The sequence below is a fragment of the Rattus norvegicus genome, chromosome 17 (assembly GCF_036323735.1).
Source record: "Rattus norvegicus strain BN/NHsdMcwi chromosome 17, GRCr8, whole genome shotgun sequence".
In the NCBI taxonomy this organism is placed as follows: Eukaryota; Metazoa; Chordata; class Mammalia; order Rodentia; family Muridae; genus Rattus; species Rattus norvegicus.
In genome coordinates this window covers 70,785,971-70,799,722 of record NC_086035.1, presented here as the reverse complement: position 1 = coordinate 70,799,722, position 13,752 = coordinate 70,785,971, and the positions used below count along the sequence as shown (strand labels likewise).

Sequence of the window (13,752 nt, the reverse complement as noted above, 5' to 3'; positions counted from 1 at the left end):
TTCTCAGTTCAGTGGTTTGCTGCTGGCATTCGCCTCTGTATTTGCTGTATTGTGGCTGTGTCTCTCAGGAGCGATCTACATCCGGCTCCTGTCGGTCTGCACTTCTTTGCTTCATCCATCTTGTCTAATTGGGTGGCTGTATATGTATGGGCCACATGTGGGGCAGGCTCTGAATGGGTGTTCCTTCAGTCTCTGTTTTATCTTTGCCTCTCCCTTCCCTGCCAAGGGTATTCTTTTTCCTCATTTAAAGAAGGAGTGAAGCATTCACATTTTGATCATCCGTCTTGAGTTTCGTTTGTTCTAGGGATCTAGGGTAATTCAAGCATTTGGGCTAATAGCCACTTATCAATGAGTGCATACCATGTATGTCTTTCTGTGATTGGGTTAGCTCACTCAGGATGATATTTTCCAGTTCCAACCATTTGCCTACGAATTTCATAAACTCGTTGTTTTTGATAGCTGAGTAATATTCCATTGTGTAGATGTACCACATTTTCTGTATCCATTCCTCTGTTGAAGGGCATCTGGGTTCTTTCCAGTTTCTGGCTATTATAAATAAGGCTGCAATGAACATAGTGGAGCACGTGTCTCTTTTATATGTTGAGGCATCTTTTGGGTATATGCCCAAGAGAGGTATAGCTGGATCCTCAGGCAGTTCAATTTCCAATTTTCTGAGGAACCTCCAGACTGATTTCCAGAATGGTTTTACCAGTCTGCAATCGCACCAACAATGGAGGAGTGTTCCTCTTTCTCCACATCCTCGCCAGCATCTGCTGTCACCTGAGTTTTTGATCTTAGCCATTCTCACTGGTGTGAGGTGAAATCTCAGGGTTGTTTTGATTTGCATTTCCCTTATGACTAAAGATGTTGAAATTTCTTTAGGTGTTTCGCAGCCATTCGTCATTCCTCAGCTGTGAATTCTTTGTTTAGCTCTGAACCCCATTTTTTAATAGGGTTATTTGTTTCCCTGCGGTCTAACTTCTTGAGTTCTTTGTATATTTTGGATATAAGGCCTCTATCTGTTGTAGGATTGGTAAAGATCTTTTCCCAATCTGTTGGTTGCCGTTTTGTCCTAACCACAGTGTCCTTTGCCTTACAGAAGCTTTGCAGTTTTATGAGATCCCATTTGTCGATTCTTGATCTTAGAGCATAAGCCATTGGTGTTTTGTTCAGGAAATTTTTTCCAGTGCCCATGTGTTCCAGATGCTTCCCTAGTTTTTCTTCTATTAGTTTGAGTGTGTCTGGTTTGATGTGGAGGTCCTTGATCCACTTGGACTTAAGCTTTGTACAGGGTGATAAGGATGGATCGATCTGCATTCTTCTACATGTTGCCCTCCAGTTGAACCAGCACCATTTGCTGAAAATGCTATCTTTTTTCCATTGGATGGTTTTGGCTCCTTTGTCAAAAATCAAGTGACCATAGGTGTGTGGGTTCATTTCTGGGTCTTCAATTCTATTCCATTGGTCTATCTGTCTGTCTCTGTACCAATACCATGCAGTTTTTATCACTATTGCTCTGTAATACTGCTTGAGTTCAGGGATAGTGATTGCCCCTGAAGTCCTTTTATTGTTGAGGATAGCTTTAGCTATCCTGGGTTTTTTGTTATTCCAGATGAATTTGCAAATTGTTCTGTCTAACTCTTTGAAGAATTGGATTGGTATTTTGATGGGGATTGCATTGAATCTGTAGATTGCTTTTGGTAAAATGGCCATTTTTACTATATTAATCCTGCCAATCCATGAGCATGGGAGATCTTTCCATCTTCTGAGGTCTTCTTCAATTTCTTTCCTCAGTGTCTTGAAGTTCTTATTGTACAGATCTTTTACTTGCTTGGTTAAAGTCACACCGAGGTACTTTATATTATTTGGGTCTATTATGAAAGGTGTCGTTTCCCTAATTTCTTTCTCGGCTTGTTTCTCTTTTGTGTAGAGGAAGGCTACTGATTTATTTGAGTTAATTTTATACCCAGCCACTTTGCTGAAGTTGTTTATCAGCTTTAGTAGTTCACTGGTGGAACTTTTGGGATCACTTAAATATACTATCATGTCATCTGCAAATAGTGATATTTTGACCTCTTCTTTTCCGATCTGTATCCCCTTGATCTCCTTTTGTTGTCTGATTGCTCTGGCTAGAACTTCAAGAACTATATTGAATAAGTAGGGAGAGAGTGGGCAGCCTTGTCTAGTCCCTGATTTTAGTGGGATTGCTTCAAGTTTCTCTCCATTTAGTTTAATGTTAGCAACTGGTTTGCTGTATATGGCTTTTACTATGTTTAGGTATGGGCCTTGAATTCCTATTCTTTCCAGGACTTTTATCATGAAGGGGTGTTGAATTTTGTCAAATGCTTTCTCAGCATCTAATGAAATAATCATGTGGTTCTGTTATTTCAGTTTGATTATATAATGGATCACGTTGATGGTTTTCCATATATTAAACCATCCCTGCATGCCTGGGATGAAGCCTACTTGATCATGGTGGATGATTGTTTTGATGTGCTCTTGAATTCGGTTTGCCAGAATTTTATTGAGTATTTTTGCGTCGATATTCATAAGGGAAATTGGTCTGAAGTTCTCTTTCTTTGTTGGGTCTTTGTGTGGTTTAGGTATAAGAGTAATTGTGGCTTCGTAGAAGGAATTCGGTAGTGCTCAATCTGTTTCAATTTTGTGGAATAGTTTGGATAATATTGGTATGAGGTCTTCTATTAAGGTCTGATAGAATTCTGCACTGAACCCGTCTGGACCTGGGCTCTTTTTGGTTGGGAGACCTTTAATGACTGCTTCTATTTCCTTAGGAGTTATGGGGTTGTTTAACTGGTTTATCTGTTCCTGATTTAACTTCGATACCTGGTATCTGTCTAGGAAATTGTCCATTTCCTGAAGATTTTCAAGTTTTGTTGAATATAGGTTTTTATAGTAAGATCTGATGATTTTTTGAATTTCCTCTGAATCTGTAGTTATGTCTCCCTTTTCATTTCTGATTTTGTTAATTTGGACGCACTCTCTGTGTCCTCTCGTTAGTCTGGCTAAGGGTTTATCTATCTTGTTGATTTTCTCAAAGAACCAACTTTTGGTTCTGTTGATTCTTTCTATGGTCCTTTTTGTTTCTACTTGGTTGATTTCAGCTCTGAGTTTGATTATTTCCTGCCTTCTACTCCTCCTGGGTGTATTTGCTTCTTTTTGTTCTAGAGCTTTTAGGTGTGCTGTCAAGCTGCTGACATATCCTCTTTCCTGTTTCTTTCTGCAGGCACTGAGCGCTATGAGTTTTCCTCTTAGCACAGCTTTCATTGTGTCCCATAAGTTTGGGTATGTTTTATCTGCATTTTCATTAAATTCTAAAAAGTTTTTAATTTCTTTCTTTATTTCTTCCTTGACCAGGTTATCATTGAGTAGAGCATTGTTCAATTTCCACGTATATGTGGGCATTCTTCCCTTATTGTTTTTGAAGTCCAGTTTTAGGCCGTGGTGGTCCGATAGCACGCATGGGATCATTTCTATCTTTCTGTACCTGTTGAGGCCCGTTTTTTGACCAATTATATGGTCAATTTTGGAGAAAGTACCATGAGGAGCTGAGAAGAAGGTATATCCTTTTGCTTTAGGATAGAATGTTCTATAAATATCCGTTAAGTCCATTTGGCTCATGACTTCTCTTAGTCTGTCGACATCACTGTTTAATTTCTGTTTCCATGATCTGTTCATTGATGAGAGTGGGGTGTTGAAATCTCCCACTATTATTGTGTGAGGTGCAATGTGTGTTTTGAGCTTTAGTAAGGTTTCTTCTACGTATGTAGGTGCCCTTGTATTTGGGGCATAGATATTTAGGATTGAGAGTTCATCTTGGAGAATTTTTCCTTTGATGAATATGAAGTGTCCTTCCTTATCTTTTTTGATGACTTTTAGCTGGAAATTGATTTTATTTGATATTAGAATGGCTACTCCAGCTTGCTTCTTCTGACCATTTGCTTGGAAAGTTGTTTTCCAGCCTTTCACTCTGAGGTAGTGTCTGTCTTCGTCTCTGAGGTGTGTTTCCTGTAGGCAGCAGAATGCAGGGTCCTCGTTGCGTATCCAGTTTGTTAATCTATGTCTTTTTATTGGGGAGTTGAGGCCATTGCTATTGAGAGATATTAAGGAATAGTGATTATTGCTTCCCGTTATATTCATATTTGGATGTGAGGTTATGTTTGTGTGCTTTCATTCTCTTTGTTTTGTTGCCAAGACGATTAGTTTCTTGCTTCTTCTAGGGTATAGCTTGCCTCCTTATGTTGGGCTTTACCATTTATTATCCTTTGTAGTGCTGGATTTGTAGAAAGATATTGTGTAAATTTGGTTTTGTCATGGAATATCTTGGTTTCTCCATCAATGTTAATTGAGAGTTTTGCTGGATACAGTAATCTGGGCTGGCATTTGTGTTCTCTTAGGGTCTGTATGACATCAGTCCAGGATCTTCTGGCCTTCATTGTTTCTGGCGAGAAGTCTGGTGTGATTCTGATAGGTCTCCCTTTATATGTTACTTGACCTTTTTCCCTTACTGCTTTTAATATTCTTTCTTTATTTTGTGCGTTTGGTGTTTTGACAATTATGTGACGGGAGGTGTTTCTTTTCTTGTCCAATCTATTTGGAATTCTGTAGGCTTCTTGTATGTCTATGGGTATCTCTTTTTTTAGGTTAGGGAAGTTTTCTTCTATGATTTTGTTGAAGATATTTACTGGTCCTTTGAGCTGGGAGTCTTCACTCTCTTCTATACCTATTATCCTTAGGTTTGATCTTCTCATTGTGTCCTGGATTTCCTGTATGTTTTGGACCAGTAGCTTTTTCTGCTTTACATTATCTTTGACAGTTGAGTCAATGATTTCTATGGAATCTTCTGCTCCTGAGATTCTCTCTTCCATCTCTTGTATTCTGTTGGTGAAGCTTGTATCTACAGCTCCTTGTCTCTTCTTTTGGTTTTCTATATCCAGGGTTGTTTCCATGTGTTCTTTCTTGATTGCTTCTATTTCCATTTTTAATTCCTTCAACTGTTTGATTGTGTTTTCCTGGAATTCTTTCAGGGATTTTTGTGTCTCCTCTCTATGGGCTTCTACTTGTTTATTTATGTTTTCCTGGAATTCTTTCAGGGATTTTTGTGTCTCCTCTCTATGGGCTTCTACTTGTTTATTTATGTTTTCCTTGAATTCTTTCAGGGATTTTTGCGATTCTTTCAGGCATTTTTGCGATTCCTCTCTGTAGGCTTCTACTTGTTCTCTAAGGGAGTTCTTCATGTCTTTCTTGAAGTCCTCCAGCATCATGATCAAATATGATTTTGAAACTAGATCTTGCTTTTCTGGTGTGTTTGGATATTTCATGTTTGTTTTGATGGGAGAATTGGGCTCCGATGGTGCCATGTAGTCTTGGTTTCTGTTGCTTGGGTTCCTGCGCTTGCCTCTCGCCATCAGATTATGTCTAGTGTTACTTTGTTCTGCTATTTCTGACAGTGGCTAGACTGTCCTATAAGCCTGTGTGTCAGGAGTGCTGTAGACCTGTTTTCCTCTCTTTCAGTCAGTTATGGGGACAGAGTGTTCTGCTTTCCGGCGTGTAGTTTTTCCTCTCTACAGGTCTTCAGCTGTTCCTGTGGGCCTGTGTCTTGAGTTCACCTGTGTTCTTGCCCACCTGACCAGGCGGTTGGGTCTCTCTCTCACAGGGTCTGGGGGCAGAGAGCTGCTGTGGGCCGGGATCCGCGGGTGTGGGACTTCCAGTAAACACAGAACGTGCCCGGTCCTAGAGGAATTCTGCTTCCGTGTGTCCCAAGCTCACCAGGCAGCTTTCTTGCAGCAGAAAAGTTGGTCTTAGCTGTGGTCCCGGGGCTCAAGTTCGCTCGTGGGGTGCTGCCCATGGGCTCTCTGCAGCGGCAGCAACCAGGAAGACCTGTGCCGCCCCTTCCAGGAGCTTCAGTGCACCAGGGTTCCAGATGGTCTTTGGCTTTTTCCTCTGGCGTCCGAGATGTGTGTGCAGAGAGCAGTCTCTTCTGGTTTCCCAGGCTTGTCTGCCTCTCTGAAGGTTCAGCTCTCCCTCCCACGGGATTTGGGTGCAGAGAACTGTTTATCCGGTCTGTTTCCCTCAGGTTCCGGCGGTGTCTCAGGCAGGGGTCCTGCCGCTCCTGGGCCCTCCCCCACGGGAGCCCAGAGGCCTTATACAGTTTCCTCTTGGGCCAGGGATGTGGGCAGGGGTGAGCAGTGTTGGTGGTCTCTTCCGCTCTGCATCCTCAGGAGTGCCCACCTGACCAGGCGGTTGGGTCTCTCTCTCACAGGGTCTTCATGAACTGATTCTTAATAATATCCTGCTACAATCATAAGTCAGTTTGAGCAATCATCCTCTGACAGGCTTCCTGCAGCAGCAGGGGGGAGTGGCTATAGAGACCCATAGCCAGACACATGAAGAGAGAGTCTATATTAGAGGTCCCCATATAGTCCCTCTCCTTGTTGGTAGTGGATCCCAGTGGAAGAGGGGAAGGAAAGATTGTAGGAATCAGAAGGGATGGGGAACATGGTCCCCAACTGACCATGGACTTACCGAGACAGACATGGCAAGCACAGGGCCTTCCAGGGTGTGCACCAGGTCCTCTGTATATATGGTATGGATTTTAGCTTGGCTTTTGTTCGTTTGTTTGTTTGTTTTGATTTGTTTTTTTTTTTTTGTAGGACTCAGCAGTGGAAGTCAGTGTTATATCTGACTACTGCCTGCTCTTGGGATACTTTTCTTCCTATTGGGTTGCCTAGTCCAGCCTCGATATGCAGACTTCTGCCTTTTCTCATTGTATCTTGCTTTGTTCTGTTGGCTGTTGTCTTCGGAGGCCTTCTCTTTTGTGGTGAGGAAATAAAAGGAAGTGGATTTGAAGAAGAGGGAAATGGTCCTAACTGAGAGGAGTGGGGCAAGGGAAAACCGTGGTTAGGATTTATTGTATGAGAAAAAGTATTGGCACACAATGAGAGGAAAATACCTTCTTTCAGTGAGAATGTTTAAAGTATGATGGCAAGACTAAACTGTATTAAGTTAATATCATTTTGTTCTGTTAGGTCGGGGTTATGACTCTCAAGCGTTGACCCCATATCTCACCTGGGAATAAAAATGTCAACTGTAGCATTAGGCACTCTCCAGCTGTCTGCTCCTGATTACTGGTCTTCTTTTGTTGATTCTTACCTTCTTATCCTAGCTCCAAGGTTGCTTTACTGCTGAAAGTTTCCTCTGTGATGGGCAGTCACTTTGTGTCACTGCTATTTCTGACAACTGTTTCATACCTGTGTGGGGCTCTGGCTTTAGATGGAAGCATTGCTTTGGCTCTGGCTCCAGAGCAGGCTGTGGTTTGGGCTCTAGAGCTTGAAGTCTGGAAACAGCTAGACAAGTGAATTCTCCATTTTGGGGTAGCATGTCACATTGGGCTGTGTGAATACTTGGCTTGGTCTAGAGTTCATTCTGGCCTCTGTAAGGCTAGGTGTCCAAAGAAGATACATGGAGATTTTCCTGGTAGAATAGGTCAGGTGATCTCAACTTGGCAAGTGGATTTGCATAAGAATTCTCATAGTAGATGAATTCCTAGAGGCTGGGAAGGGATGGTGTGCTGGAGTTGCAGTTCTCTGACCTCCCATTGACCTGTCTAATTTGGTATGCATTATGAAAGAACTGTACTAGAAAGTCTCAGACTTGATGTGAAAGTCCAAGTGTGTGTTGAGAGATAGTCAAGGTTGTGGGGAAAGACTGAGAATGGACTGGGGTTGGGATTACAGGTCTCTGACCTCACTCAGAGCTGGTTTGAGTTCACAAAGGCTTAGAGCGCAGTGAACTGCTGGGGTGTTGCAAAATTCTATTTATTTTCCTTTCATTGCTGTGGACATAGCTGCTTTAAAGAGCCTGAGACTGAATTTGTAATTTCATAAGTCAGCATTTGTCAATGTCATTGTGTAACCTCAGTTTAATGTGGATGCACAGATTCTACTCAGTCATGATCCCATAATTGTTACAAGTATTTACAGACCTAATCGTTCCACTCCCCATTTTTAGGGCTCACCCTCCTGATAGGAGGAACCTGGGCATTGTTGGTTACTCTTCTTAGATATGCATCTTCGATCTGAGAAAACATTTATTGTGTGTGATCTGTTTTGTTGTTTAGCTAGCGTAAGGGCCGATTCTCTGGAGTCTGAAGTTTCTACTTTCGTCCATCAATTTCCTCAATGTCCATTACTGTCTTCCCTTCTTGTCCACTGACTTCAATCCAAATTGGTTTTGGTGATAATTAATCAAAATAAACAGATCAAAGTAACAGAGAAGGTACTGGGAAATATTCTATAGAGGAAAAAATGTTATTTTTATTTCAATAAGTGGTTCAAAACTTAATGGCATTTCTGTAGGTTAGTAAATGTGGCTCTAATTGCCTGTCATTTGTTAGATGAAGTATGGATCAACCAGAAGGGCCGTGTCGCATTAGCATCACCTCCAGCAGTAGCAGCAAGGTCATTGTCCTCATTTAGGAGCTTCAGGTAGACGCCGCGACAAAGACTCTCATACTAATAGTCATCAGAATATGGATAATTAGGGTGTTCAGCAGCTCTAAAAGAAAAAAGAAAAATACCCGATGTGGACTCAATGGGTCTGGTTTAAACACATAAAATGTGTAATTTTTGTTCTTATGCTTTGTTATCATTTCTTACTGCATCTAGCACTAGAATGAATTTGAATTGCTTTACTTTCTGGTTTCAGAATCTACCTTTCTCACTTTCATGAACACAGTTTCATAAAAATATTTTTAAATATCATAACTAAGGTATTGCCAATTATATTCCCTTGCCTAGAACTGAAAAACAAAGAAACATGTTTTCATGAATATATATCTGACTTAATATATCTCATTAACTAAACAATGCAGAGGAAATCCCAGAATTTCCATATTCCAGTCCCCTAAGGAAAATAGATCCTGACTATGCATGTTTAGTATGAAGGCAAGTCCAGATATTTGCTAACACACACACACACACACACACACACACACAAATTAAGGCATCCTATCTTATGAATTCTAAGTTCAATTCTGCTTAATACCCACTTAATATTTTATCATCTGAACCTCATACAGTGTCTTGTTGAAACTCACAGATACAATGTCTTTTCAAACTCTTTGATGTCCATGAAATGTCTCATGTATTTGCTGATCTGTTTATATCAATACTAATATAATGTATAAAGTAATATTAATAATCATTTGATTCTTTCTTTCTCTTTCTGTTATTCCCATACTTTACCCATAATTTGCTCTGTGCTAAAAAAAACTAACAATAAATCTGCCAATCTTTGAGCCCACATATTTGTGTATTACATAATACCCCTTCAAGCATATCACATTTATTTCTTCTATGATATTACTTACCACAAACAAAGGGAGAAAGAAGTTGCCCCTCCCACACAGACAATACCTTTAGGCAGAGTACTACAGGCAGTGATTGACTAGGGAGAGTTATTATCTTCCAAGGATGAGGTCCTTAATTGGTTACCCAATACAAAGTGTCAGCCCTGGGATCATAAGCTATTACCACATTGCCTTACCAGATTATATTTGTATATGTATTGACATACACCTATGTAGTGATAATAAAGAAAAATCAGCCATCAAATTGAGAGGGGTGAGAAGAAGCATAGGAGGGGTTAGTGGGAGGGGACATGAGAAAGGCTGAAAAGAGGAAAAGGAAGGGGAGGAATAATGTATTTATATTTTAGTTACAGTACATTTAAAACAATGCTCCTGAATGCCCTGCTTTCTCTCATTTGTAACATCGTGTTCTAAAGTAGAGAATGAAAAAAGAACAAAAAAAACTCTCTTCAGTGCTTGAACTTCCGGATAAATACCCTTTCTTGCTTTGCCTTTGAATACGTCATCAAAACTTCCTTGAGCTTCTTCATGGAAACCCTTGTAACTCCAAAACTAAGAACCAAAAGACCCACTCTGGGCTTCTGAGCTAACGTGCTTCAATGGAAAGGAGGGATTCAACCTTAGGCAAATTGACACAACGTGTTTGTTTCATAACTTTCTGTCCTTTATTGAAGTTACTTACATGTTCACAGGAAAATACCTGAAGTTTCTGTTCAGGCCATCTAGGACTTCCATATCCTCGGAAGGCAACTGAAATTCAAATACCTACAATAGAAGGAGAAAATGTTTTCACAAATTTACCCGGCTAACTTGCCAATCGTGAAAACTACACTATTACCATTGGTACAGACACAATATTCAAAATATCTGATAAATTTGTAAAAGTACAAAAGACATAGAACGAAATACACAGGTTATCAGGGACTATCAGGCAGAATAAAAACATTTTTTCTTTTGTGTTCTCTTTTTTTCTATTAACTTGAATATTTCTTATTTACATTTCGAGTGTTATTCCGTTTCCCGGTTTCCGGGCAAATATCCTCCTAATCCCTCCCCCTCCCCTTCTTGATGGTGTTCCCCTCCCCATCCTCCCCACATTGCCACCCTCCCCCCAACAATCTAGTTCACTAGGGGTGCAGTCTTAGCAGGACCCAGGGCTTCCCATTCCACTGGTGCTCTTACTAGCATATTCATTGCTACCTATGAGGTCAGAATCCAGGGTCAGTCCATGTATAGTCTTTAGGTAGTGGCTTAGTCCCTGGAAACTCTGGTTGCTTGGCATTGTTGTACATATGGGGTCTCGAGCCCCTTCAAGCTCTTCCAGTTCTTTCTCTGATTTCTTTAACGGGGGACCTATTCTCAGTTCAGTGGTTTGCTGCCGGCATTTGCCTCTGTATTTGTTGTATTCTGGCTGTGTCTCTCAGGAGCGATCTACATCCGGCTCCTGTCGGTCTGCACTTCTTTGTTTCATCCATCTTGTCTAATTGGGTGGCTGTATATGTATGGGCTACATGTGGGGCAGGCTCTGAATGGGTGTTCCTTCTGTCCCTGTTTTAATCTTTGCCTCTCTATTCCCTGCCAAGGGTATTCTTGTTCCCCTTTAAAGAAGGAGTGAAGCATTCACATTTTGATCATCCATCTTGAGTTTCATGTGTTCTAGGCATCTAGGGTAATTCAAGCATTTGGGCTAAGAGCCACTTATCTATGAGTGCATACCATGTGTGTTTTTCTGTGATTGGGTTACCTCACTCAGGATGATATTTTCCAGTTCTCTCCATCAGCCTATGAATTTCATAAAGTCATTGTATTTGATAGCTGAGTAATATTCCATTGTGTAGATGTACCACATTTTCTGTATCCATTCCTCTGTTGAAGGGCATCTGGGTTCTTTCCAGCTTCTGGCTATTATAAATAAGGCTTCTATGAACATAGTGGAGCACGTGTCTTTTTTATATGTTGGGGCATCTTTTGGGTATATGCCCAAGAGAGGTATAGCTGGATCCTCAGGCAGTTCAATGTCCAATTTTTTGAGGAACCTGCAGACGGATTTCCAGAATGGTTGTACCAGTCTGCAACCCCACCAACAATGGAGGAGTGTTCCTCTTTTTCCACATCCTCCCCAGCATCTGCTGTCACCTGAGTTTTTGATCTCATTCTCACTGGTGTGAGGTGAAATCTCAGGGTTGTTTTGATTTGCATTTCCCTTATGACGAAAGATGTTGAACATTTCTTAGGTGTTTCTCAGCCATTCGGCATTCCTCAGCTGTGAATTCTTTGTTTAGCTCTGAACCCCATTTTTTAATAGGGTTATTTGTCTCCCTGCGGTCTAACTTCTTGAGTTCTTTGTATATTTTGGGTATAAGGCCTCCATCTGTTGTAGGATTGGTAAAGATCTTTTCCCAATCTGTTGGTTGCCGTTTTGTCCTAACCACAGTGTCCTTTGCCTTACAGAAGCTTTGCAGTTTTATGAGATCCCATTTGTCGATCCTTGATCTTAGAGCATAAGCCATTGGTGTTTTGTTTAGGAAATTTTTTCCAGTGCCCATGTGTTCCAGACGCTTCCCTAGTTTTTCTTCTATTAGTTTGAGTGTATCTGGTTTGATGTGGAGGTCCTTGATCCACTTGGACTTAAGCTTTGTACAGGGTGATAAGCGTGGATCGATCTGCATTCTTCTACATGTTGACCTCCAGTTGAACCAGCACCATTTGCTGAAAATGCTATCTTTTTTCCATTGGATGGTTTTGGCTCCTTTGTCAAAATTCAAGTGCCCATAGGTGTGTGGGTTCATTTCTGGGTCTTCAGTTCTGTTCCATTGGTCTATCTGTCTGTCTCTGTACCAATACCATGCAGTTTTTATCACTGTTGCTCTGTAATACTGCTTGAGTTCAGGGATAGTGATTCCCCCTGAAGTCCTTTTATTGTTGAGGATAGCTTTAGCTATCGTGGGTTTTTTGTTATTCCAGATGAATTTGAAATTGTTCTGTCTATCTCTTTGAAGAATTGGATTGGTATTTTGATGGGGATTGCATTGAATCTTTAGATCGCTTTTGGTAAAATGGCCATTTTTACTATATTAATCCTGCCAATCCATGAACATGGGAGATCTTTCCATCTTCTGAGGTCTTCTTCAATTTCTTTCTTCAGAGGCTTGAAGTTCTTATTGTACAGATCTTTTCCTTGCTTGGTTAAAGTCACACCGAGGTACTTTATATTATTTGGGTCTATTATGAAAGGTGTCGTTTCCCTAATTTCTTTCTCGGCTTGTTTCTCTTTTGTGTAGAGGAAGGCTACTGATTTATTTGAGTTTATTTTATACCCAGCCACTTTGCTGAAGTTGTTTATCAGCTTTAGTAGTTCTCTGGTGGAACTTTTGGGATCACTTAAATATACTATCATATCATCTGCAAATAGTGATATTTTGACTTCTTCTTTTCCGATCTGTATCCCCTTGACCTTTTGTTGTCTGATTGCTCTGGCTAGAACTTCAAGAACTATATTGAATAAGTAGGGAGAGAGTGGGCAGCCTTGTCTAGTCCCTGATTTTAGTGGGATTGCTTCAAGTTTCTCTCCATTTAGTTTAATGTTAGCAAAATACTTTCAGAGTTTCACACAATGTATTTTAGCAGATTTATTCCCCAGCCCCTCCCCTTGCTGTGTTAATCAGTCTCTCATTCATTCTCATCCAATAGGGAGACTGCTGTCAGCTATCAGTTGTTACATTATTAAAGGAAAGTAGCTCTCCTTTCAGCAGCCAATAAATATACTAATAGCTGACCAGTTTGTAATTTTGTTACCTGTACACCTTATCCTTTCTAAAATTTTGCCTAGCCGGAGCTGGTAAATGTCTTGTGTGTGCTCTTACAAATCCCTGTGATTTTAAATGCACACTTGCCTTGTCTGGAAAACACTGTTTCCTACATGTTATCACCACATAAACCCCCTAACCTTTACCCTGTATAATCTTCCTACCTCCCTTTCTGAGCCTTGGGGTAAGATACAATGAAACTATAATTCATGAAGAGACTCAAATCTGGCTGTAGAAAAAAAACTAAAATGGTCCCACTCAATGACTACATTGCAGTGCTCTTAAAAATTCTGAGGAATCCTGAGCAATGTTTTTAAATATAGAAGTGAATCTACTAATTTTACTGAATATAGTTATATTTGAACAATGTCCTTTTAAATAAACTTTAGGCAAGGAGATGTCCAAAGACAAATCATCTGTTTTTGTTCAAAAGAACTGGCTTGTCAAACAACTCATTCTCTAAATACATAGCAGTTTTAACCTCAAAATGACTTTCAAGAAGGAAACAAAACAAAACAAAACAACAAAAAGTCTTATGTAGAAAATTCAAAGGTCATC

General features: G+C 40.5%; 1 protein-coding gene across 5 annotated transcripts in view; it reads right to left on the bottom strand.

Annotated features, from left to right (window-relative positions):
- Positions 1 to 8,311: 8,311 nt before the first annotated feature.
- AKR1C3l1 (aldo-keto reductase family 1 member C3-like 1) overlaps positions 8,312 to 13,752 on the bottom strand; it is a 45,916-nt gene continuing 40,475 nt past the window's right edge. For 4 of the 5 annotated variants that reach the window (XM_063276697.1, XM_063276698.1, XM_063276699.1 and 1 more), the window contains 2 exons: positions 10,071 to 10,153; positions 8,312 to 8,574 (listed from right to left, as the gene is read on the bottom strand). In XM_063276697.1, the coding sequence (XP_063132767.1) occupies positions 8,532 to 8,574; positions 10,071 to 10,153 (126 nt within the window). In that variant the 3' untranslated portion in view covers positions 8,312 to 8,531. The remainder of the gene's footprint in view (positions 8,575 to 10,070; positions 10,154 to 13,752) is intronic. The other variant, NM_001164396.1, reaches the window with a different exon arrangement.